At 39.8% G+C, this 23,137-nt stretch overlaps 1 protein-coding gene across 11 annotated transcripts in view; it reads right to left on the reverse strand.

Annotated features, from left to right (window-relative positions):
• Window positions 1-23,137, reverse strand: part of HUWE1 (HECT, UBA and WWE domain containing E3 ubiquitin protein ligase 1) — a 162,842-nt gene that overhangs the window by 39,215 nt on the left and 100,490 nt on the right. For all 11 annotated transcript variants that reach the window (XM_073889205.1, XM_073889212.1, XM_073889213.1 and 8 more), the window contains 15 exons: window positions 16,998-17,189; window positions 15,134-15,350; window positions 14,607-14,729; window positions 13,199-13,436; window positions 12,583-12,813; window positions 11,159-11,281; window positions 10,562-10,657; window positions 9,699-9,968; window positions 7,626-7,778; window positions 5,985-6,112; window positions 5,683-5,764; window positions 4,700-4,876; window positions 4,089-4,248; window positions 3,241-3,599; window positions 340-535 (listed from right to left, as the gene is read on the reverse strand). In XM_073889205.1, coding sequence (XP_073745306.1) covers window positions 340-535; window positions 3,241-3,599; window positions 4,089-4,248; window positions 4,700-4,876; window positions 5,683-5,764; window positions 5,985-6,112; window positions 7,626-7,778; window positions 9,699-9,968; window positions 10,562-10,657; window positions 11,159-11,281; window positions 12,583-12,813; window positions 13,199-13,436; window positions 14,607-14,729; window positions 15,134-15,350; window positions 16,998-17,189 — 2,745 coding nt within the window. The remainder of the gene's footprint in view (window positions 1-339; window positions 536-3,240; window positions 3,600-4,088; window positions 4,249-4,699; window positions 4,877-5,682; window positions 5,765-5,984; window positions 6,113-7,625; window positions 7,779-9,698; window positions 9,969-10,561; window positions 10,658-11,158; window positions 11,282-12,582; window positions 12,814-13,198; window positions 13,437-14,606; window positions 14,730-15,133; window positions 15,351-16,997; window positions 17,190-23,137) is intronic.

A 23,137-nucleotide genomic window follows, 5' to 3' on the forward strand; every position in this document is an offset into this window, starting at 1 on the left:
TGCATCAGGTGAAGTCATCACATGTCCACTTGTCCCTCAATTACTACTCTATCTGTAAACCATTCACACTGTATATAAGCTCTGCTGTCACACCAAGACAAATTCTTTGAAGGCAAGGACTAGACTGAATGAGTCCTTGGTATCTCTGGCAGGGATTACCACAGGGCAAGTAAAAAGCTACTGGGTACTTCTGAATTGGCCCACATGACCAACTAGTCAATGTCCCAACACTTGCCTAAGGAGGCTTTCCAAGTTATAGATCTTCTCAAAGAAAATCTCTGGGGTTATACTAGGCCATAGACTTCAATGTCTCAAAGGCCAGGAGAAGGGGAAACTCACCAGTTCCTGAGCCTCGAGGGGCAGGAAGGGCAATGCGGATACAGCAGTTGGCTACTTCTGTAAAAATGTCTGGATTGCGGCATGCAGCTGGCCCAAGGACACGAAGGATGTAGTTGATCTCCCGAGAACCAAGGCTGCCGGATACAACACCAGAGGTCGTGCTACCAGCTCCACTTGTAGCTGCTGAGCGAACCACCTAGTAAAGAGAGGAAGAAACACTGCTGATTAAAGGCCACTTTCCAAAAATACAATTGCATTCAAGGAAGAGTTACCAAGGATTAAAATACTATCCAAACTCTGCCTCAAGACAGTGGATGACAGCTTTAGATTTTTGAGAAAAGATACACTTAGTCTTTTAAGTCCCATTCCTTCCTGATTATAAAAAAAGTTACAACATTCGGCATATCCCAAAACTATCAATTATTACACCAGATGGCATGTGATCTTCATAAAAATTGGGAAATGTATCTAGACCACTGATCATCCATCTAAATTATAGCTCTCACATATAAGTGCCAGCTCCTAGCCTTCCCACCAAATGCTGTCCCAATTTTAAGCCAGAATGGTTCAAACTCTAAAAATATGCAATATGGTATCTTGGTGTACAAATTAAATGTTTTTTTTATGCCTCGAAGTCAATTATCAGTCTCAGATAGCCACAGGAAATATCAAACTATTGCTCTGATACTACAGGGCTTACACATCATTATGCTTTTGGTCTTCTCATAAAAGGGCGGATCAATCAATAGAAAATACAGGAAAGAATAAAGAAAATAACTCCACTATATTTTCCATTATTTATTCCTTTGTGAGCTATGTTCACAAAGACAAACATCTTTTGGAATCTTAATGCTTTTCTTACCAAATCAGTCATGCTCTTTAGTTTAATATATTAACCCTTTATCTTGCCTGTAAGGCTACAATTATAAACTCTCATTTTTTAAATACAGAGAAGTGTAATTTCACTATGAAGAATGTGCTATAATTTATCTAGTCCTCTGCTGGACATTTGATCTCATTTCTTGTTATTACAACCAATTCCTACAGTGAACATTCTATATGTGCCTCGGCATACTTGACTTCAATTATCAAATAAATTCTTAGCCATAGAATTTCTAGGTCAAAGGATATCTTAAACTGACAGTACCAAATTGCCCTCCAATGTGGCTGCACCAATTTCCACTCCTACCAAAAGTAAGAGTATGCCTGGTTGTCCACACCCGTACCTGCAATGGATATTATCAAGCATTTACATTTTGCCAACTTGATACGTTAAAACTGCCACTGATCTTCCTTTGCTCCCCACACCCCCAAATACAATTAAGCTTAGAAAGTTTTTTTTTTTTTATTAAAGATTTTATTTATTTGACAGACAGAGACACAGCGAGAGTAGGAACACCAGCGAGAGTAGGAACAACGAGGTGGGTGGGAGAGGGAGAAGCAGGCTTCCTGCCGAGCACAGGAAGCCCGATGCGGGGCTTGATCCCAGGACCCCGGGATCATGACCTGAGCCAAAGGCAGAGACGCTTAACGACTGACTCACCCAGGCGCCCCAGAAAGTCCTCTCATCCTGAACCTGTATTTTTTTTCCTAGCATTTTTTAAGTTGTATAAACTTGAAACAATTCGAGTATTTTGTTTTTAAGTCAGAATTCTATCTGTATATAGTTGTTTCTTCCCTATTGGGCTGTCTCTTACCCTTGGAATAATGTATATGCAGCTTTTAATAGCACTCCTTTTGATTTTGCTCATGTCAGATGAAATAAAAAAGGCTGGGCAAAGAACTGTCTGAAGAATGTGAGATGTATACTCATACACACGTGGAAGTATAAAGTGGCACCCCCTTTCTGGCAAGCAAGTTAAAAAATACTTGTACATTTTGATACAATTTCTAGGAATCTCTAAGAAAAACAAATCTTAAATGTGACAAAGCTATGCACAAAAATGCATATTCTAACACTACTTACAAATGTGGGAAACAATGTCCCAAAAGAGAAAAATGGAAGTCCAATAACATTCACATGATGACTGTTGACAAAGAATTAGGAGGAGGAAATAAGACATTTGTCTTCCCTACTCCTCCCTCTGATGTCTTAATGTTGATGTTAAAAACATTTTCATGGGGCGCCTGGGTGGCTCAGTCATTAAGCGTCTGCCTTCGGCTCAGGTCATGATCCCAGGGTCCTGGGATCGAGCCTCGCATTGGGCTCTCTGCTCCGCGGGAAGCCTGCTTCTCCCTCTCCCACTCCCCTTGCTTGTGTTCCCTCTCTCGCTGTGTCTGTCAAATAAATAAATAAAATCTTAAAAAAAATTTCATTTTTTCTAATTGCCATGTCATTTCTTCCACTGCTTTGTTTCCTAAAATGAACATACATGCCTCAGTTTTCCAATCTGCACAATGGGTATCTGTAAAGAGCTTATTAAAGTGTCTGGTATATCATAAATATTTCTAAAACTTTACTACTTTTACAACTCCAAAATACAATGTTTGGAAAATAGGCTCATGGGTGAACACATGAGAAATACTCTTATTAAGGTAATTAAGACGTGAACTTGGCAGAAGTTATCCCAGTTCCTCATTAACAGTTTTTGCTTCAAGAAACCCATATATATTGCCAAAGAGGACTTTATAGGTAAGATTTATTACTATAGTAAATTTAAGAATTGAAAATCTTATGTTCTACTTTTAAAAAAAAGTCATCCAATGGGACAATTTATCATACCGAAGCAAGCACCTGATCACATAGCTGGGAAAGTTTGCCAGACAAAGCATATAGTCTATATATCTAGCTAGCTATACATACACACCTTATGAAGAACCAGAAATGTAGCTGTTCTGAGACCAAGGAGAACAAAGGTATGATATAAGGCTAAACCAGTTTCTGACACCAAAAAGACTTACCTTTTCCATGGTATGACGGAGGGTGCAAGGGTCCTCAATGATGTGTCTTAAGAGAAGGGTGACCAGGGGAGTAAACCCATTGAAGCCTGAGCTCTGGGTCAAATTCAAGATCATGCGGGTACTCTTCAGCTCTGCAAACATCATGGCGTATTTGTGGTCTCGGGTGAGCCTCAGGCAGAGGCGAAGCGTGGCATGCAAAGTGTCTGGGTCCACAGGGACTCCTAGCATGCTCACGCAGGCCCGTATTAAAACAGTCACCATATCCTCTGTCAGGCCCTGGATCAGGATCTCCCCAATTTTTGTTTCTTCCAGGCTCGTCTCCTTTTCAGTATTTGTACTCTCTAGGGCCAAAGGAGTATCTGCAAGTAAGAAAGTAGGAGTTCAGACAGTTTAACTTGACATTTCTTCCCACATCTCTCCCTCATAGCCAGGTCAAGCACCTGGGTCCTATTAAAAGAAACATACAAAACATCAATTCCAAACCAGAGGAAAGGGCATTTTTTAAAAAGGACTTTTTTTTTTTTAAAGATTTTATTTATTTGAGAGAGAGAGAATGAGAGCCAGAGAGCACGAGAGGGAAGAGCGTCAGAGGGAGAAGCAGACTCCCTGCTGAGCAAGGAGCCCGATGTGGGACTCGATCCTGGGACTCCAGGATCATGACCTGAGCCGAAGGCAGTTGCTTAACCAACTGAGCCACCCAGGCGCCCAGGATTCTTGATCTTTAAGTCACCAAGCAATCTGATGGATAAGAAAATCACTCATGATGAAGTTGGCCAAAATTTAAGCCATAAAGGTACATTAAGCTTTATGTAACACACCGTGAAAGATTCAAAACTAAAAGTCCATACCATTGGCTTTACTTTCTTTACGTTTGATATCCATTTCTTTGCTTTCTTCCAGTGTCTTCTCTAGCTCCTGTCCATTGCTATTTTTCGAGTTTTTATTCAGCCGTGGTACCCTCAGGAGAGTCAACATCACAGGACGCCGGTTCCCTGTTTCTTCATTAACCTAGAAATTCAAGAAGACAAAAAAAATCTCTACAAAGAAAAGAAACTATAAGAGGGGTTGGAACTCCCAGGCAAAATCCTGTAACAGGAAGGAACCCTGGCAATTTATCCCACCCCTATCATTTATAGAGAGAAAGCCTAAAGTCCCCAGAAGAAAAGTAGCATACATAAGGCCCTATAACAAACTGGAAACTTTCCAATAGAGCAGATACCATCTCTAACACTTAAAATCATTTCTGGGTGGGACAGTATCAAATTGCCACAGACTGACCCATGGTCTCACTAATGACTTTAGGAAGACACCGTTCTCTGTAAATTATACCCAATTTAGTAGTGGTATTAGCGTTTCTTAAAACACATGAGGACTGCTGGTTCAGGAAGAAGCAAACCAAAAGGCACACCCAGTACCTTCCTGTCTTTTCAATAGTTTATGGCACTGAGTGAGCATGTACCTGCACCATTGTAGTGAACTGGACAGTGTATCTTCTTCGGCCTGCAGTGAAACGCACACTTGTCTCTCCAGATTTCCAGGCAGAATCAATAGTGCTGTTGTTGCTTGCACTGTAACTACACCAACGCCCAGAGCGGTCATCAAACCAGCGCCAGTTGTTGTTGTTGGACTGTAGATACTAAATAGAAGAACACAAAGTTTCTTTGTATTTCCTGCAAGATTGGTTTTTAGAAGAAATAGTAACTTCATCTGTTCACTGCTAAAGCTAACCCAGGAAAAAAAAATAACACTGAACATTTAATGAAATTTTGAGAGCCAAGAGAGAAATTTTTGTATGCATTAACTCTCAAGTTCCTGAGCCCCTCCATAGGTGCAAAACCCTCTACACCCTTGTCCTGCAATCCTCAGCTTTCCTTTTGTTTCCAACTGTTTTCTACAAATGGGAAACAATTTGGATGTGCAGGAACAAAATTTCTGTTTCTGAGAAGGCACTGAGATAATGTGGCATATATGATTTTCGTATAAAGAGCCACTTGGCTTGGGGCGCCTGGGTGGCTCAGTCGGTTAAGTGTCTGACTCCTGGTCTCCTTAAGAGTCTCTCTCTGCCCTTCACCCCTCCCTCTCTAAAATAAATAAATAAATAAATAAAATCTTAAAAAGAAAAAAAAAGGAACATTCGCCTTTTGGAGGAATTGCCGCACACTCAGTCCTTCACATAAAAGCCACTCCCTCCTCTGGAGATAGCACATTCCTTTAACATTTACTTCCAGTTAAGTTCTTGGGCCCTTTCGCAAGCAGCTCCATAAAAAAGTAATTCCAACTCACCATTCAGAAGAGAAATCTAGAGTTACTAAGATTCCTCAAGAGATTTACGTCTTAATCAGGGAGCTTTCCCCTGATTTTTTACCACTCTTCTCATATTCTCTTCTGGTCTATTCTTGTCCTGAGAAGCTTAGCAGTTTTATCAACCCTATTATTATATACCTTAGTCATTTGGGCTCTTCTTTTAGAGGAAATGGCTGTCTTTTCATAGAAATCTATCAGGAGCAACACTGGGGTGATCCACCTAAAAAAGAAATGATTTACTCTGGGAAAACCAGAAATTTGCACAATATGGGAAAACTTATCTTGATTTCATTAGGCACCTCAATTATTTTCAAACCACAAAAGGTACCCAAGATTTGCCCCATACATGGTCCAGAAAAGTGCCTGATTCAGGCCCTACACTTCATGGCCCAAGTCTAAGGGGAACAGAAATGAAACCAGGTGAGATAAAAGTCACTCACTTTGGGGTCTGGACTTCCTTTTGCTCCTTGGCGGCCTGTAGGCAGGGCTGAACTACTTCCAAGAGTTTGATTAGGACATTAAGGATGCCACTTGATTCAACGACCCAGGCACAAGGTAGCTTCAACTCCTAATTGATCAAAGAAAAACCATAAATACCAACCCTCTACTCAGTATTAAGGATTAGCACAATATAGGAGAACACAGAGGTGAACACTAAGAGAACTGGCTGAATTCAAATTCCACCTCCGCCACCTACCAGCTGTGTGATCTGAGTTATTAAATTCTCTAGGCCTTGGGTGTCTAGATCCCCCAGGGATCACAGGAAATAATTATTTCTACCTCCAATGTTAATTGTGGTGATTAAATGAAGTGTGTGTGTATATGTTCAATCACTCTAATGCCCAACATAGTGCCTGGCACATTAGTATATACTTAACATGGAAGCTGTTATTAGTATCATTAATATCATTAAGGACTGTCATCTAGCCTACACAGTCTTAATTATGTTGAAGTTGAAAAGCTGATTTTCAGAGAACCTTTACATTCTTTCCAGGAAGATGGAATAATTAAACACAGCAATGATTAGTAGTTCCCCTATAGGGTCTACACTAAAGTAGTTCCTTTATAGGGGCTGCACTAGAAGTAATTTAAATGTCCAACAACAGGCAATTACTTAAATAAACTAGGAGATATCCAAAAGATGGAATGTACACATAACTTGGGAAAATATTCATAATATAATACTGAGAATACGGGATACAAAAGTCTAACAGTCTGATCCTAATTGTTTAAATGCATAGGAAAAAGACTAGAAAAAAATATAAGGCAGGTCCTTTGATTTTTAAAAGAGAGGGGATTCATGAGTGATTTCTCTCCATTTTATGTTGAGGACCCTGTTCCCATAAGTATTCATTCACAAGTGCTATAGTAAGAATAGGAAGGGAAAGTCATCAAAAAGGAAAGTCAAGACTGGAGACACACAATATAACATATATTGGACTTAATCTCCTCAGCTGTTGTAAAGGATTTACTCCATTAAGTTCAGGTTTTACTATTAAACATGAGCAACAAATGAAGAATCACTTGTTCAAGGTCAGTTGCCTCCTAATTCCTGTATTGGTTGGAACAAGAACATGTCCTGGCCAAACCATTCTCTTGCCTAAAATAATCTGCTGACTGACCAGGTATGAACGAAGAATCAGATTCTATCTAATGCCTATTATCCAATTTCCACATCCCCGATCTCACTCTTTGGCTGCCAGTTAGGTTTCTTCAGAGAGGCCTAAATTATTCCACAACTATACTATGATGGTCATTCTAAAAATCTTTTAACTACTACCCCCCCAAATCCTCTACGACACAATTCAATTAATTAACACTTGTTCTGAGAAGCTTCTTCCTCATTATCCAGAAGTGATGCATTAGCTTTCCTCCTGAACTCAGAGAAAATTCTTTATTTATGTGGCACAAAACATTGCATTTTGTACTTAATTACATGTCTTACAGCCTATCAGAAACTGTGCGCTCATGGAATGCAGAGATCATGCCTTATATTTCTATTTTCTTCAAGGTCTCAAATGGTAGGTATCTGATAATTCTTCAATGATGAATCACAGGAACCAAAAAAATCTAAATCTTACCTCAAAAAGCAGTGTTAAAAGCAAGATTCTAGTAGCCAAATTGGAAGCCTGGGGCAGGGTGGCCATCTGACTGATCCACTCTGACACAGTTTTTGTGTCACTTGTTGTCAGTGGAAGAGCAGCTTTGATCAATACATCAGCAGCTTCCCATACCTACAAAAGCACAAGTGACCAAGTCGGGTAACTGTAGATAGAGTATGATAAGGTTTGTCAAAACATTCTCAACCTTGTAAAATACTCCCTCTATCCCCAACACGTTTGCTGAAGGAGGGTGAGTAAACAGTAAAACATTTACTATAGAGATTTCGTGCCTGCATCAAAAGATGTATGCTATGAAAGGAGCACCTCTAAAAGATGATTTTCCTAGGCTAGACACAAGAAGCTAGTAAGTTAAAGGAAATTAATATTTAAACAATTTCTAGGGAAAATAAGTTCCAGTACATAGTCAACCCCACAAAGCTTCTATCAACTTACACTTCCATCAATAATCTTTTACTACATCTGCCTCAGAATTATCATTAAAAACAAAAATAAACCAGAATGTCAGAAATGTTGGTCTTGCTTTAGTGTGCATGTTAAATTTCTTATATTTGCTCTAAGTTTTAGTTTTCTTTTTTTTCTTTTTTAAAGATTTTTTTATTTCTTTGACAGGAGAGAGAGAGTACCAGCAGGGGTAGCGGCAGGTAGAGGTAGAGGTAGAAGCAGGCTCCCCGCTCAACAGGGAGCCTGATGTGGGGCTTGATCCCAGGACCCTGGGATCATGACTTGAGCTGAAGGAAGATGCATAAGGACTGAGCCACCCAGGCGCCCCAAGTTTTAGTTTTAATATAATTTCTGTAAGCTCTTTATAGGAAGATAACTAAACCTGGGTCTTATTTTGTGTAGAAAAAAGGTTTATCTAGTTTGCCTTTTACTTTTGTAATATTTCCATACACTAAAGTTATGCTTCCATATATCACTTTGATTTCTTCCTCTGCTTCTTGACTTTAAAAAATACGTAAAACAAGATTCCAATGATTTAAAAACATGAATAGTAGGGGCGCCTGGGTGGCTCAGTCAGTTAAACATCTGACTCTTGATGTTGGCTTAGGTCGTGATCTCAGGGTCCTTAGACTGAGCCCTGCTTTGGGCTCCATGCTCAGCTCGGAGTCTGCTTGAGATTCTCTCTCTCCTTCTCCCTCTGCCCCTCCTCCTGCTTATACACGCTCTGTCTGAATAAACAAAAATCTTAAAAAAAAAACAAAAAACAAAAACCCCATTAGTAAAAACAAAAAAAGTAGTAATGTATACAATTAGTATACATTAATTTCATAATGAGGAGAACACTGTTTAAAAAAAGATAAATAGGGCGCCTGGGTGGCTCAGTTGGTTAAGCATCTGCCTTCGGCTCAGGTCATGATCTCAGGGACCGGGGATCGAACCCCGCATTGGGCTCCCTGCTCAGCGGGGAGCCTGCTTCTCCCTCTGCCTCTGCCTCTCCCCCCGACTTGTGTACTCTCTCTCTCTGAAATAAATAAAATCTTTAAAAAAAAAAAAAGATAAATACCAGGTCACAGCTATTCATTATGATGAGAACTTTTTTGTCCAAGTGGTTGTTACATAGGAGAGGGAAAATAAAACATTTATTCACTGTTAGTCCATGGGACCTAACTTGGCTCAAGTCACGTTTGGGACATTTTAGATGAATTTCAGAAGAGATGCCTAGAAAAAGAGAGCTTTGTTTTTTCCTTTCAAAAACATTTTTTTGTGAGTAGTTTATTCACTTTTTGCACGGAGCACTCAAGAAAGAGTGAGATTACCAAATCTAAAGAATTCAAAGAGAATATACCCGTATCGGATTAAAAAAACCAAAAACCAAAAAACCAACTCCTCCGAAACAAAACTAAAAAGGTTTCATTTTTTTTTTAATCAGAGTTTGATGATGGCAGAAAAACACACTCTTGTTTTTACTTTTTTAAAAAAAATTATGTTCAGTTAGCCAACATGTACTACCATCATTAGTTTCTGATGTAGAGTTCAACATTTCATTAGTTGCATATAACACTCTCCTCTTCTGGGTCCTGGAGAACTTACCTGATTGACTACTTGCTTGAGAATCATGTCTCGATAATCAGCTCCATTACGTTTGATTGCGGTCATGATCAGATCACACACCCGGTACACTGTGTCCGGCAGCTCATCAAGAAGGTGAAAGCAGCCTGGCAACATGGTATCTGTGAAAGTGTGGAGCTCATCTTGTTCCAATGGATCAGCATCCTGGAACTTTTCTAGACATTTAGCTTCCTCCTCTTCCTGCTTTTCCCGAGCTTTCCGTTCCTCCTCTTCCTTCCGACAAGCAACTTCCTGGAGGCAGGGAAGGAAGAATGATAGCATACGGGAGAGTTGAAGAAAAATAGGGAATGCTCTAAGAATGTACTGGTTCTACCATACTGAATACCCACTACTTTCCCCTCAAGCAGGTGATAGGTTCTTCAGGGTGTGGTAATCATTCATGAGGGCAGCCTCAAAGGTTAAGGCAAGACAGGAAAAAGCAGAGGACGCTTCCAACTCCCAAAGTACTGCCAACTTATTTACAGCATCCTGTATCACAGCCTCCCACAAAATCATTTGGAGACACTGTCCTGCATTCTCTGCCAATACTGTAAACTGAAGTAATTGTTACCTAAGAACAGACAGCCAAAATTGGCCTAATGAACACTACCCAAGTACATTTTGGGTCTCTTATTTGACAGTAAAAGGTTCACATTTCATGGGCCTCACTTAAAGCTTCAGGTCAATTAAGTGTATCAGTGATGGCAAGGTTGGGATGAATGAATACTCCCATGTTGTTCTTTAGATATTAATTCCTCCAATTATTTTGCAGCAGTAGCAGAATGTTCATAAAAATATTAAGATTAATGTGTCAGACTCTTTTGGATGTCCTGTTTCCTAGTTACCTCAGGTGACTCTGCTCTTTGATCCATTGGGATATCCTGTCCTAGAGACATGGCAATTGCTCTCATCATCTGGTCCTCTTCGGACATACTCAGATCCTACAGAGAAAGAACAGAAAATCCAGCAACAAAGCACATACCAACTTATAAGGAATCAGACATCCTGTGCTCAAGCTTTAGAGGAGAAGGTGCTCTGAATGCTGCTAAGAGTCAAACCCACCTAGTCTTATCTGGTCACTACAATAACAGACAAGGAAAATCACAATGAAATTAAGCACAGGAAGGAGGCTTCAACGTGACCACTTATTCTGCAGCTCAGAAAGGGGAGTGTCTTCTATTGCTTTCTGACTGTGGACAACTTAAGAGTTCTTCTGGGAAAAAAAAAAATCCAGTAATTTGCATGGCTGGGAGAGAGGAAGCCTCTGCTTATTACATTCTAGAACTGAGAGTTATCACAAAATGAAAATACTGGCATGCAAAAGTCTGAAAATGAAAAGTAGTTTTAGAAGGGAAGACCAATGATGGAAGTACAACAGAAGAAAAAACCCATCAGCAGCCAAACCAATGCCTACAAAATTAGAGCCCCCTGAGCCAACTTACCCGAACAACTCCTCCCATGATTGGAGGAGGATGGGTTAGAAGGTACTCTGTGGCCTGCTCCATGGTGCTGGTGTTCAACAGGGCCTCCATGGCATGTTCCCTTGTGAAGCCCATGTCCATGAGCTAACAGAAAGAATGCAGGATCTCAGAACCACAGTAAAAGAGAAATCTAAATGCATTTTAAAAAGGTAGAAACCCTTTCAAGATGGAAAGAAGTTTTTCTAACTTCATATGAACTAACATTAATAAGCTCAGGGAGTTAAGTAAATGAACAATCCTTCCGTTTGGTGCTTCCATAGTATTCAAACATTAGAGCTACACATTGGGGCAGGAAGCCAAGGTGATTCTCAATTCTCTCCTCTATGAAAATGGGGCTAGATGGTTTTCATTAATAGGACTGTTCTAATTTGAAGACTGAGATTTACACAAAGAAGTAAAAATTGGACCCCACTTTTCTGGAAAACAAACTGACAACAGAACAAGAGCCTGAGAAGCTGACCTAGGAAATTTTGTTACTAGGAAATAATCATGAGATGTACAGAAAGATTTGTACGAAAAGAAACTATACACCACAGCTTTACAACATCAAGTAAGAAAACCAATATCCAGTAATAAAAGAATGACAAGAAGTTAAAAAAGCATTTTCTTAATGATAGCACAATTCTATATATTGCATGTTAATTATGTAAAAATTAGGCATAAAACTAAGTGATGAAAAACTATCTTGTGTGTTGATATTATAAATGACTTTAAAAATATTTTATTTCCAAATTTTCTTAAAGTGACCATTTATTGCTTATAGAAGACATATTTGAAGAGGACTCTAGACATAGAGAGTACATACATACACACACACAAATTCCCAGAGGAATACGCTAAATGCTCTGTGAGACTGAAAGGTCAGGATCGTAAGTGCCTCCCCCCTCCGCTTCTAGCCTCTGATTTTTCAAAATGTGGTTTATGTATTTACTTAAAAACAAACAAGTTTTGTAGGTAAGGTTTCAGAGAGCTCTTGTTAGAGAATAAATTTGGGTCATGATACCCTCAACCCTTCCCTCTATAGATAAATCAGTAAGTAGCTAGCTAGAGGATAGTTTACCTCCAAAGAACAAGGCAGCCACAGCCTACTGAGAATACTATAAAAGAGTTTTAATACTAAACAACATGCTTGGGAGGACACAAATCTTATACCGGTTAGGAGCACTGAAACTACACCTCAGTTTTCTCAGGAGAAAAAAGAAATGCGAAGAGGGAACAAACTTAAACCTATCTCCTGGCTAAGAGCACCAAGCACTTTGTGGCATGTAAACATAGAAAACTCACAGCCCACTTAGTGGCATGTAAACTTAGAATATACTTCTGGGTTTGTGAGTTTTCTATTGGCAGCAAAGTCTGGGCCCTGGAGTGGGAAGCCAGGATCCTACCTGTTGCAGTTGCTGCTGGTTGACTTGAGGTTCTCGGCGAGAGCCACCTTCCTCTTGCCCTGTGTCCTCTTCTCCTCGAGATCCCTCCTTCTCTTTGCTCAGTCTCTCTCGAATCACAGGTTCTCCTCGGAGAATGTGGCATAGGATGGCCAGCATGGACTCAGCCATTCGCCCACCATATACCTTCAGGGGTTTCCGGTTCCACAGGTTCTTGATGCAAGTAAAGGCTGCCTAGAAGTCATTTGAAAAGCTGTGTGAAGATCATTTTATCTCAAAGCCACTGGAGGAATAAGTCGAAGACCTATGGGATAGTCTTTCCACGAAAGGTCAGTGCCAACAATAAACCCTACGTCAGTACTGAGGAGGCCTAAAGAAGCACAGAGAAGGGGCATTTAACCCAACCTGAAATACCAATCTCAGGTTTACAGTTAAAATATTTACACTATAGGAAATTCTCCAGTGGTCTCTATCCCGTTCTGTAAGGCAGCCCTATCTGGGAGTAGGATCCAATGGTTCTCCAACAATCAAGTTATTTTGTTAAGGAGGACAAAAAAGAGGGAGAGCTACCTAGTCAGCATGAGAAATCCCTCTTGGTTTCAGAATGCTTAATACTCACTTTCTGAGTTACCACAAGGAAGCGGAGGGCACTGAATTGTGGAAAGTTCTGGACACCTCCAGGCAATTTGGCAGGCAGTGAATGTGGAGATTCAAGCACCGTGGTGGGATTCACCATCTTCTCCACCAGCATTAGCCAGGCATCTAGGAATTCTCCTGTGCCATCAGGTAAATCTGAATGCTCTAATCCCTCAGCAACGGGAACTTTGCCTCCCATGGACAGAGCCCAATTGAAAGTTCTAAAATTCAAATAAGAGAAAGTATGGAGATAAAATATTAGTATTTTAGATTAGGGCGGGGAGGGGGGCATTCAGAAGGTTCCCAGTATCTACATCAGCATTACATGTCCCTCCTCTTGGAGCTACAGCTGCTAATCCGTCCAACATCTGTACATTTATTAGCTTTATCTTTTTTTGAGGGGAGGGTTTATTCCAGATTTATTGGGGTATTACTGACATCTAACAGATGTAAGTTTAAGGTATACAATGTGATGATTTGATACACATATAGAATGCAAAATGATTACCACTTTTAGCTTTACTTTTTTTTTTTAAAAGATTTTATTTATCTGACAGAGAGACACAGCGAGAGAGGGAACACAAGCAGGGGGAGAAGGAGAGGGAGAAGCAGGCTCCCTGCGGAGCAGGGAGCCCAATGCGGGGCTCGATCCCAGGACCCTGGGATCATGACCCGAGCCAGAGGCAGACGCTTAACGACTGAGACACCCAGGCGCCCCTTAGCTTTACTTTTTAAAGCCAAAATGAACAAACAGAAAAACGCAAAGTGGCTGTTGCCAGAGGGAGCACAGGGGAGTAGGGGGATGGTCGAAATAGGTAAAGGGGATTAAGAGGTATAAACTTAGTTATAAAATAAAAAAGTCACAGAAATGAAAAGTACAGCATAGGGAATAAAGATAATAATATTGTAGTAACTTTGTATGGTAACAGATGATAACTATACTTATTGTGATGAGCACTGCATAATGTACAAAATTGTCAAATCACAAGGTTGACCACCTGAAACAAGTATAACATTGTATGTTAACTATACTTCAATAAAAAAAGTGAAACTCTGCTTAGAATCTTCAGACCAAGAGAAGCAGAAAAATTATCAGAGAAACAAAAGAAAAGGATAAGTCTATTAGAAAAATATGTATACCTGGCACTAAAAACCAGATGAGGAAAAGCAGAGACCCTTACAAACACCTCTAGGACAGGCTGAATCCCACCCTCCAAGAAGACTTGAGACAAATATGGCTAGTTCCCAGAATGTGAAAGGGTACAACTAACGGCTGTCTCTATGTATCCCGCTACTACAGGATAGGTGATTTAGAAAGTTGTGTGCTGCTAAGGCGCACAGAAAGACCAAACTCCAAGAAATGCTTCTCTGTGAAGCAACTTGATTCTTACTCAAAAAGAGCATTGTGGCCTCCAGAGCAGAGAAATTTCTGCAGCATGAGGTGGTACGGATACTTCCTCTCATCAAACAGCATTGGGGATGTAAAACCAACTGAACAGATGAAGAATGTCAGCCTGAAAGAGGGGAAAAAGCAAAATTTTAGCCTTCTCTGAGGCAGTCACAGAAGCGGTGGGAATTCATGTAGCTGCCTAGAGTAAAATTTAACATTGCACTGAAGTGACTGAGAGACTGACTGGAATTCAGGTGGGTGGCTGGCTAGTCTGGTTATTAAAACTTCTAAGGCAAAAAAGGTGACAGTTCTCACTAAAAAATACAAGGTTACTGAAATACAGTTTGATCATAAATGCTTTAAAAATCTCTATATTCTAGACTAAGAACCAAGACAAGTACATTAAACTGCATGTAGGCTACACATCTAGAGTTAACAGGGAACCTTTCAAGTCCTCTAGTTTAGTGGCTCACTCTCCACTAAGTAGAAAAGGAATCAGTTAGATTCTATATCTCAAGTAGAACTTACCTGAAGCGGGGAGTAGGTGTATATGGTGGAGGCTGCCAAGACAAGCCCTTTGTGAGGAGCTTAGTGAGGGCTGAGGCTGTGGATCGAGCAGCAGGTGTTGGTGCTGTGGTGGTGCTGGCAGCATGATGGCTCCTTCTCTGGCGGACAGGAGACCCCACACAAAGTTTAACAAGGAGTCCAAAAAGCTCAGCGAGCGCTCGGCCTAATCTGGAGGATGCTGGAAACCAAGTCAGAATAAGGCATGAGAGTATGCTGAGAATGGTTTCATTATAACTGAATAACATCACTGTCAATACATTTTTATGACTGACCACTTCCTCCCAACAACACCTGGGAAACACTTGGACTTGCTTCTACATAGGACAATCCAAAAAGGAAGTTCCGCAGAGAATAAATGCCTCTTTTAAAGGCAGGAGACAGAGAAGTATATTGGCACTTGATATATAACAAATGTGAAAGACAAATAAGATAAACACACTGTTAAAGGAGGTACAGAGTTGAAACCACCTTTGTAGAAGAAGCATCAATATGAACCAGTTAAATGAACAGAATCACTTAAAATGCCTACAGAACTTTAAAAATAGCAAAACTGGGGCGCGTGGGTGGCTCAGTCAGTTAAGCGGCTGCCTTCGGCTCAGGTCATGGTCCTGGAGTCCCGGGATCGAGTCCCGCATCGGGCTCCCCGCTCAGCGGGGAGTCTGCTCCTCTCTCCAACCCTGCCCTCTCTCATGTGCACTCTCTCTGTCATTCTCGCTCTCTCAAATAAATAAATAAAAATCTTAAAAAAAAATAAATAAAAATAGCAAAACTGTTAACCACTTAGACCAGGAAAGAACATCGTATATATTGTCTGATCACAACATTAAATATACGATCCCCAAAGGAAAAAGATCGCTAGGAAAAGCATAAAAATTTTATTAAGTGGCTTTCTTAATATTAATTAATTTACAGAGAGACTGTGCATGTGTACGCATGAGCAGGGGAGGGGCAGAGAGGGAGCATCCCAAGCAGGCTCCATGCCCAGCACGGAGCCTGATGTGGGGCTTGATCTTATGACCTGAGCTGAAATCAAAGGTCAGACCCTCAACCAACTGAGCCACCCAGGTGCCCCACCAAAGGCCATTTTCTGCTTGCTTTGGGGCAAAGCTCCAGATTCCCAGGAGTTAGGTCTTCACCTTCCTCTACGTTAAGGTGTCGGAAAGTGGCAAATATTAAGGAACATACAAAACAGGTTCCCCAAACATTGATATTACATTAAGGGGCAAAAGAAGACAAAGACAGATCAGTGCACATCTTTAATACAGTCTTATATCATGTTAATGTAGTCTTTGCAGAGCTGCCAAAATGACATTATTAAAACATGAATTAACCATGTCATTTGCCAGCTGTATTTAAGGGAAAGAGAAAGGAAAAGGGAGACTGGGTGGAGTAGCCAAACAGGTAAGAGTAAAGCAGGAGAGTTTAATACCACAGAAACCAAGAAAAGAGCATTTTGAGGTGATGGGCCGACTATCATGTTGCAGACAAGTGAGAAGGGGACTGAAGAGTATCCAATGGACTTAGCAACAGGTCACTGGTGAGTCATTTCAGTGGAATGGTAAGAGCAGGAGCCATTTGCAGTAGTTGAAGAATGAGTAGCAAGGAAGGAATTAAAGAAACCGCTTTCAGGAAGCAAGTCTCTTATCCCTGTATCCCTAGAAGTTAGTACAGAGCCTGTCACGTAGTAGATAGCACCTGAAAATAAGCCACCCAAGTTTATAAGTTCTTTAAAGGAAACAACAGAACCAGACCAACTGAATTTGTCTAAGAACTGGTTAAGGCTCTGAAAGCCAGAAAAGGGAGTAGAATGAAGAAAATCACTTACCTGACAATAAAGGCTTGATCTGCTTGATTCTTGCAGCCATAGCAGGTGTGATTTTAGATTTGCCTTTAGAGTCTGAAGCAGTAGGTTCATCTGTCTCCATGGGAGCCAATGTGTCACCATCAAGTCCAATGCCTTCTAATAAGCCCTGGGTAGAAGCATCCATACTTGCAGCTGTTCCATCCTGTTCCCCATCTGTAGACATAAGAGGGGAGCAATAAGACCATGTTGAGTCATCACTTACCTGGTTCCTTGTCCTGAGAGTCACAAGAAAGAGCTACCTATGGTGCTTGTTACTCTTTAAAAATGTCCATTACTTCCTAAATCTGAAAAGGAAAAACAAAAACAAAACATAACTACTGATATGCTCCTTTCCTTGGAGCCCTTCTAGGTAGCCAATACTGACATCTTCCAGCAGGAGCATATGAACTGTTTTAACCCAGGGCTACCCTGCAAAACCATAGGCACTGTATGACATAGGGAGCACCATTCACATAGACTACAATGTGCGTGGTGTTCCCTGCCCTCCAGCCAATGCTGTCAAGGTGAATACCCTGTTAATATTTTATGGCTTGTCAATAAACTCAAATTAAACATCACAGATTGCCACTGGAGAAATATATTTTATGGCATTTAAGATTTTTGTGTATGAATGTGAGATGTATCTTTTTTTTGGTGGAGATATGCATGCTCTTATAACTAATAATCAGATTTAGACAAACTTTTAATAAAACACATCACTAAGTGTTCTTTGTAATGTTCTAAAAAAGAACTAGGTGGAAATGGAATCATCTTTTTAAATGTGTGAAAGAAATTGCTGGAAAAAAATATATCCAGATTATTAGGTGAAGCAATTCTTTGACACGGAATCTAATTTTATTCATACTTCTTAGTAAATTATTTATTTTTTCCTTGATTCAAATTTGGTTTATTTTGACTAAATTTGAGGTTCTAATTTTTGGTTTGGTCCATTTTCTCCAAATTTAACTGGGCCAAAGGTTTGTGTTTATTAATTCTCTCCCCTCTCCCATAATAACTGTCATATAAATCCTTTATCTGTTCCTTAAGCATTTCCCTTATGTTTAGTAACCTAAATACAATTTTTAAGCATATCCTATCAGTTTTTATACACAGAATTGTCTTGTTTCCTTAATAGTTTATTAAATTTATTTCTTCCTTGAGATAATATAAGGGGAAAAGTTTTTATTTTAGGTTTGTTGTATTAGAGTCTGAAAATTGTGTATAGTTTCTGCTTACTGCAATTTGTGACTTTACTGTGATATGACACAAAAGCTATTTTCTAAAATATCACTGTACAGGGTGCCTTGCTGGCTCAGCTGGAAGAGCCTGCGACTCTTGATCCTGGGGTTGTTGAATTTGAGCCCCATGCTGGGTGTAATTACTTAAATTAAAAAAATTAAAAAACAAAACAAAACACTATACAAGGAGAAGCTTGGAAAGATGGCAGAGTAGGAGGACCCTGAGCTCACCCAGTCCTACATTTACAACTAGGTATCATCCACATCCAAGTCATTAAACTGAAGAACAATCTGAAGGCTGGCAGAACAAACTCCACAACTAAATATAGAGAAGCAGCTGCATCTGAAAGTTTAGGAAGGTCAGAAAGGCAGAAGGAGGCTGCCCACTGAAGGGAGGGAGCTGGGCACATAGCAAGGGCAGAGAAATGGGCACTTGCACTAAGAAGCTCAAACGGGGAGAGTAATCCCCATAATCTGGCTTTAAAAATCAGAGTGGCTGAATTTCGGGAGTTTGTAAAACCACTGGGACTTGGGAGTCTGGAGTTTTAAAAGTAAGACGACTTAGCACTGGACCAACTATCATTGGGTCACCACTCTTAAAGAGACAGCAGTCTGTATGAAGAAGTAACATAAAAACGGCAGTTTAACACAATGCTGAGGGCAATCGGGAAGACAGATCTGTTGATATTGATTTAGGAGCATGTTGGGAGATTTCTCCGAAAAGGAGAGAGCTGGTGGGAGCCATTCCCCACCCCACCTCCCTGCCCCCCAGCACTAACACAGAGCACCCTGCAGGAGGCGAGGCTGTACAGGCAAGTGCTACCTAACTTGCTAGCAGTGCACCACAGCCACGAGGTCACCTGAGGACTCACCTACTCAGGGCAAATTCTGTTAAATCCGCACATACCCCACCTAGGCATGTCCGTAGCCGCTTCAGTGTTTTGAGGAACCTGGCATAGGACTAGTGGTCCAGTGCACATTTTCCTAACACCACCTTCCAGCTTTTAAGTTCACCAGTGGACATGCCCCTCAGAGCTAGCCTGCCTAGGTCCCACTAACATTACAGAGAGCAAGTACAGCTCACAGAAGGCAGAGAGAGTCAGTGCAAATGGCTGCACAGACAGGAAAAATAACTTAGACAAAACAGCAAGACATAAGCATAATATACAGGATACTCTCCTGAAGTACCATGTTCTGGTGAACAGGGCACACTGCACTCCAGGGCATTCTAGGACTGCTTCTTCATAAAGTCACTACTTTCAAGAGCAGAAGACACAACTGACTTAACACAGAGAGGCAGACAAAATAAAGAGACAAAGAAATTTATTACAAATGAAAGAACAGCTTAAGGCCACGGCCAAAAATCTAAGTGAAACGGATATAAGTAACATGCCTGATAGAGAATTTAAGGCAATGATCATGAGGATACTCACTGGACTTGAGAAAAGAGTGGAAGGCATGAGTGAGACCCTTAACACAGAGATAAGGAACAACACAGGAGAGATAAAGGGTTCAATAAATGAAAGGAGAAACACGCTTGATGGAACAAACAACAGTATGGAAGAAGCAGAGGAACAAACTAGTGACCTAGAAGACGACAGCAATGGAAAGTAATCAAGCTGAACAAAAGAGAGAAAAGATTTAGGCAATAGGAGAATAGATTTATGGAACTCAGTGAGTCCATCAAACATAGTAACATCTGTACTATAGGAGACCCAGAAGAAGAGAGAGAAGGGAGCAGAGAATTTATTTGAAGAAGTAATAGCTGGAAACTCTCCTAATTTGAGAAGGAAACAGACATCAAGATCCAGGAGGCACAGAGAAACCCCAACAAAATCAATAAATGCAGATCAACACCATGACATACTGTAATTAAAGTTGCAAAATATAGTGATAAAAGAGAAAAATTTAAAAGCAGCAAGATAAAAGAAGTCATTAACTTACAAGGGAAAACCCAGAAGGCAAGCAGGAGATTTTTCAGCAGAAACTTGGCAAGCCAGAAGGGAGTGGCATGATATATTCAAAGTGCTGAATAGGAAAAATCTGCAGCAGCAATACTCTATCCAGAAAGGCTATCATTCGGTTTGAAGGAGAGATAAATAGTTTCCCAGACAAACAAAAACTAAAGGAGTTCACGATCACTAAACCAGCCCTGTAAGAAATATTAAAGAGGACTCTATGAGTGGAAAGGAAAGACCAAAAGTGACAGTATCGAGGAACTCACCAAAAAAAGGATTTAAAATATAGTAATACATACCCTAAAATGTGGGGAGGAAAGAACGGGTTCAAACTTAAACTGCTATATGTAAAAGATGTTATATACAAATATAATGGTAACCGTGTATCAAAAACCACTAGGTAAATATGCAGAGAATAAAGAGGAAGAAATTCAAATATTTCACTAAAGAAAATCAGCAAACTGTGAAAGAGAGAGAGACAAGAAAGGATCAGAGAAAATCTCTGGAATCAACCACAAAACAAGTAATAAAATGGCAAATACCTACCTACCTATTGATAATTATACTTTGAATATAAATGGACTAATAAACACTCCAGTCAAAAGACAGGGTGACAGAATGGATAAAAAAGGAAGACCCATCTATATGCTGCCTACAAGAGACTCATTTTAGACCTAAAGACACCTGCAAATGGAACATGAGGGGATGGGGAGAAATATTTATCATGCAAATGGTTGTCAAAAGAAAGCCGGAGTAGCAATACTTATATTGGGCAAAATAGACTTTAAAACAAAGACTGTAATGAGACAAAGAAAGACACTATATAGTAATAAAGGGGACAATCCAACAAGAAACAATTGTAAATATTTATGTACCCTCGTAAGAGCACCCAATACACAGATAATAACAAACATAAAGGAACTGATCAATAGTAATACAATAATAGTAGGGGACTTTAACACCCCACTTACATCAACAGATCATCTAAACAGAAAATCAACAATAATGGCTTTGAAATCGCACACTGAACCAGATGGATTTAATAGATATATCCTGAACATTCCATCCTAAAACAAAATAGAATACATATTCTTTATAATTACATATGTAACAGTCTACAGAACATACCACATATTAGTCCAGAACACTAGGCCTGAATAAATTCAACAAGATTGAAGTCATACCATGCATATCTTTTCAGACCACAATGCTATGACACTAGAAGTCAACCACAAGATAAAATCTGGAAAGATCACAAATACATGGAGGTTAAAGAACATGCTACTCAACAATAAATGAGTCAACCAGGAAATCAAAGAAGAAACAAAAAAGTAATTGGGAACAAATGACAACATGATGGTCCAAAATCTTTGGGATGCAGCAAAAGCAGTTCTAAGAGGGAAGGAAGTACATGGCAATACAGGCCTACCTCAACAAGCAAGAGAAGTCTCAAACAACCTAACCTTACACCAAAAGGAGCTAGAAAAAGAACAAGACCGAAAACCAGCAGAAGGAAGGAAATAATAAAGATTAGAGTAGAAATTAATGATACAGAACTAAAGAAACAATAGAACAGTTCAATGATACCATGAGCTGGTTCTTTAATCCTGTCAGACTTGTTTAAAAAAAAACAACAGACTCAAATAAAATCACATATGAGAGAGGAGAAATAACTAAAACCACAGAAATACAAAAAATCATGAGAATGTTATGAAAAATTATATGTCAACAAACTGGACAACCTAGAAGAAATGGATAAATTCCTACAAATATATCAACTACCAAAACTGAAACAGGAGGAAATAGAAAATTTCTGATAACCAGCAAAGAAATTGAGTTAATAATAAAAAAATTCCCAACAAACAGAAGTCCAGGACTGGATGTCACCTGTGAACTCTTTAAAGAAGAATGCCAGCATTATCCTGATTCCAAAACCAAAGACTCCACTAAAAAAAGAGAACTACAGGCCAATATCCTTGATGAATAGAGATGCAAAAATTCTCAATAAAAATACTAGCAATCTGATTCAACAATACATTAAAAAAAAAAAAATTCACCAGGATCAAACGGGATTTATTCCCGGGCTGCAAGGGTAGTTCAACAACCACAAATTCAGTCAATGTGATATATCACATCAATAAGAGAAGATAAGAGCATATGATCATTTTAATAGACGAAGAAACAGCACTTGACAAAGTACAACATCCATTCATCATAACCTTCAAGGGGCGTCTGGGTGGCTCAGTTGTTTAAGGGCTCGACTCTTGATTTTGTCTCAGGTCATGACCTCAGGTCCTGGGATAAAGCCCTGCAATGGGGCTCCATGCTCAGGGAGGAGTCTGCTTGAGGATTCTCTCCGTCTGCCCCATCCTGTAGCTCATGCTCTCTCAAAATAAATAAATCATAAAAAAAAAAACCCTCAACAAAGTAGGCTTAGAGGGAACATACCTAAATATAATAAAGGCCATATACGAAAAACAGAGCTAACATCATCCTTAATGGGGAAAAACTAAGGACATTTCCCTTAAGGTGAGGAAGACAAGGATGTCCACTCTCACCACTTTTACTCATCATAATACTGTAAGTCCTAGCCACAGCAATCAGACAAAAAAAAAAGAAAAAGGCATCCAAATCAGTAAGAAAGAGATGAAACTTTTACTATTTGCAGATGACATAATACTATATATAGAAAACCCTATAGACTCCACTAAAAAATGCTGGAACTGATGTACCTATCAATGAAGTCACAGGATACAAAATCAATGTACAGAAATCTGTTGCATTTCTATACACCAATAATGAAGCAGGAGAAAGAAAAATTAAGAAAACAATCTCATTTACAATTACACCAGAAATAACATACCTAGGAATAAACCTAACCAAAGAGGTCAGGAACCTGTACTCTGAAACCTATAAAACACCGATG

The sequence above is a fragment of the Callorhinus ursinus genome, unplaced genomic scaffold (assembly GCF_003265705.2).
Source record: "Callorhinus ursinus isolate GAN/ISIS: 27379988/994484 unplaced genomic scaffold, GSC_fseal_2.0 scaffold103, whole genome shotgun sequence".
NCBI classification, from domain to species: Eukaryota; Metazoa; Chordata; class Mammalia; order Carnivora; family Otariidae; genus Callorhinus; species Callorhinus ursinus.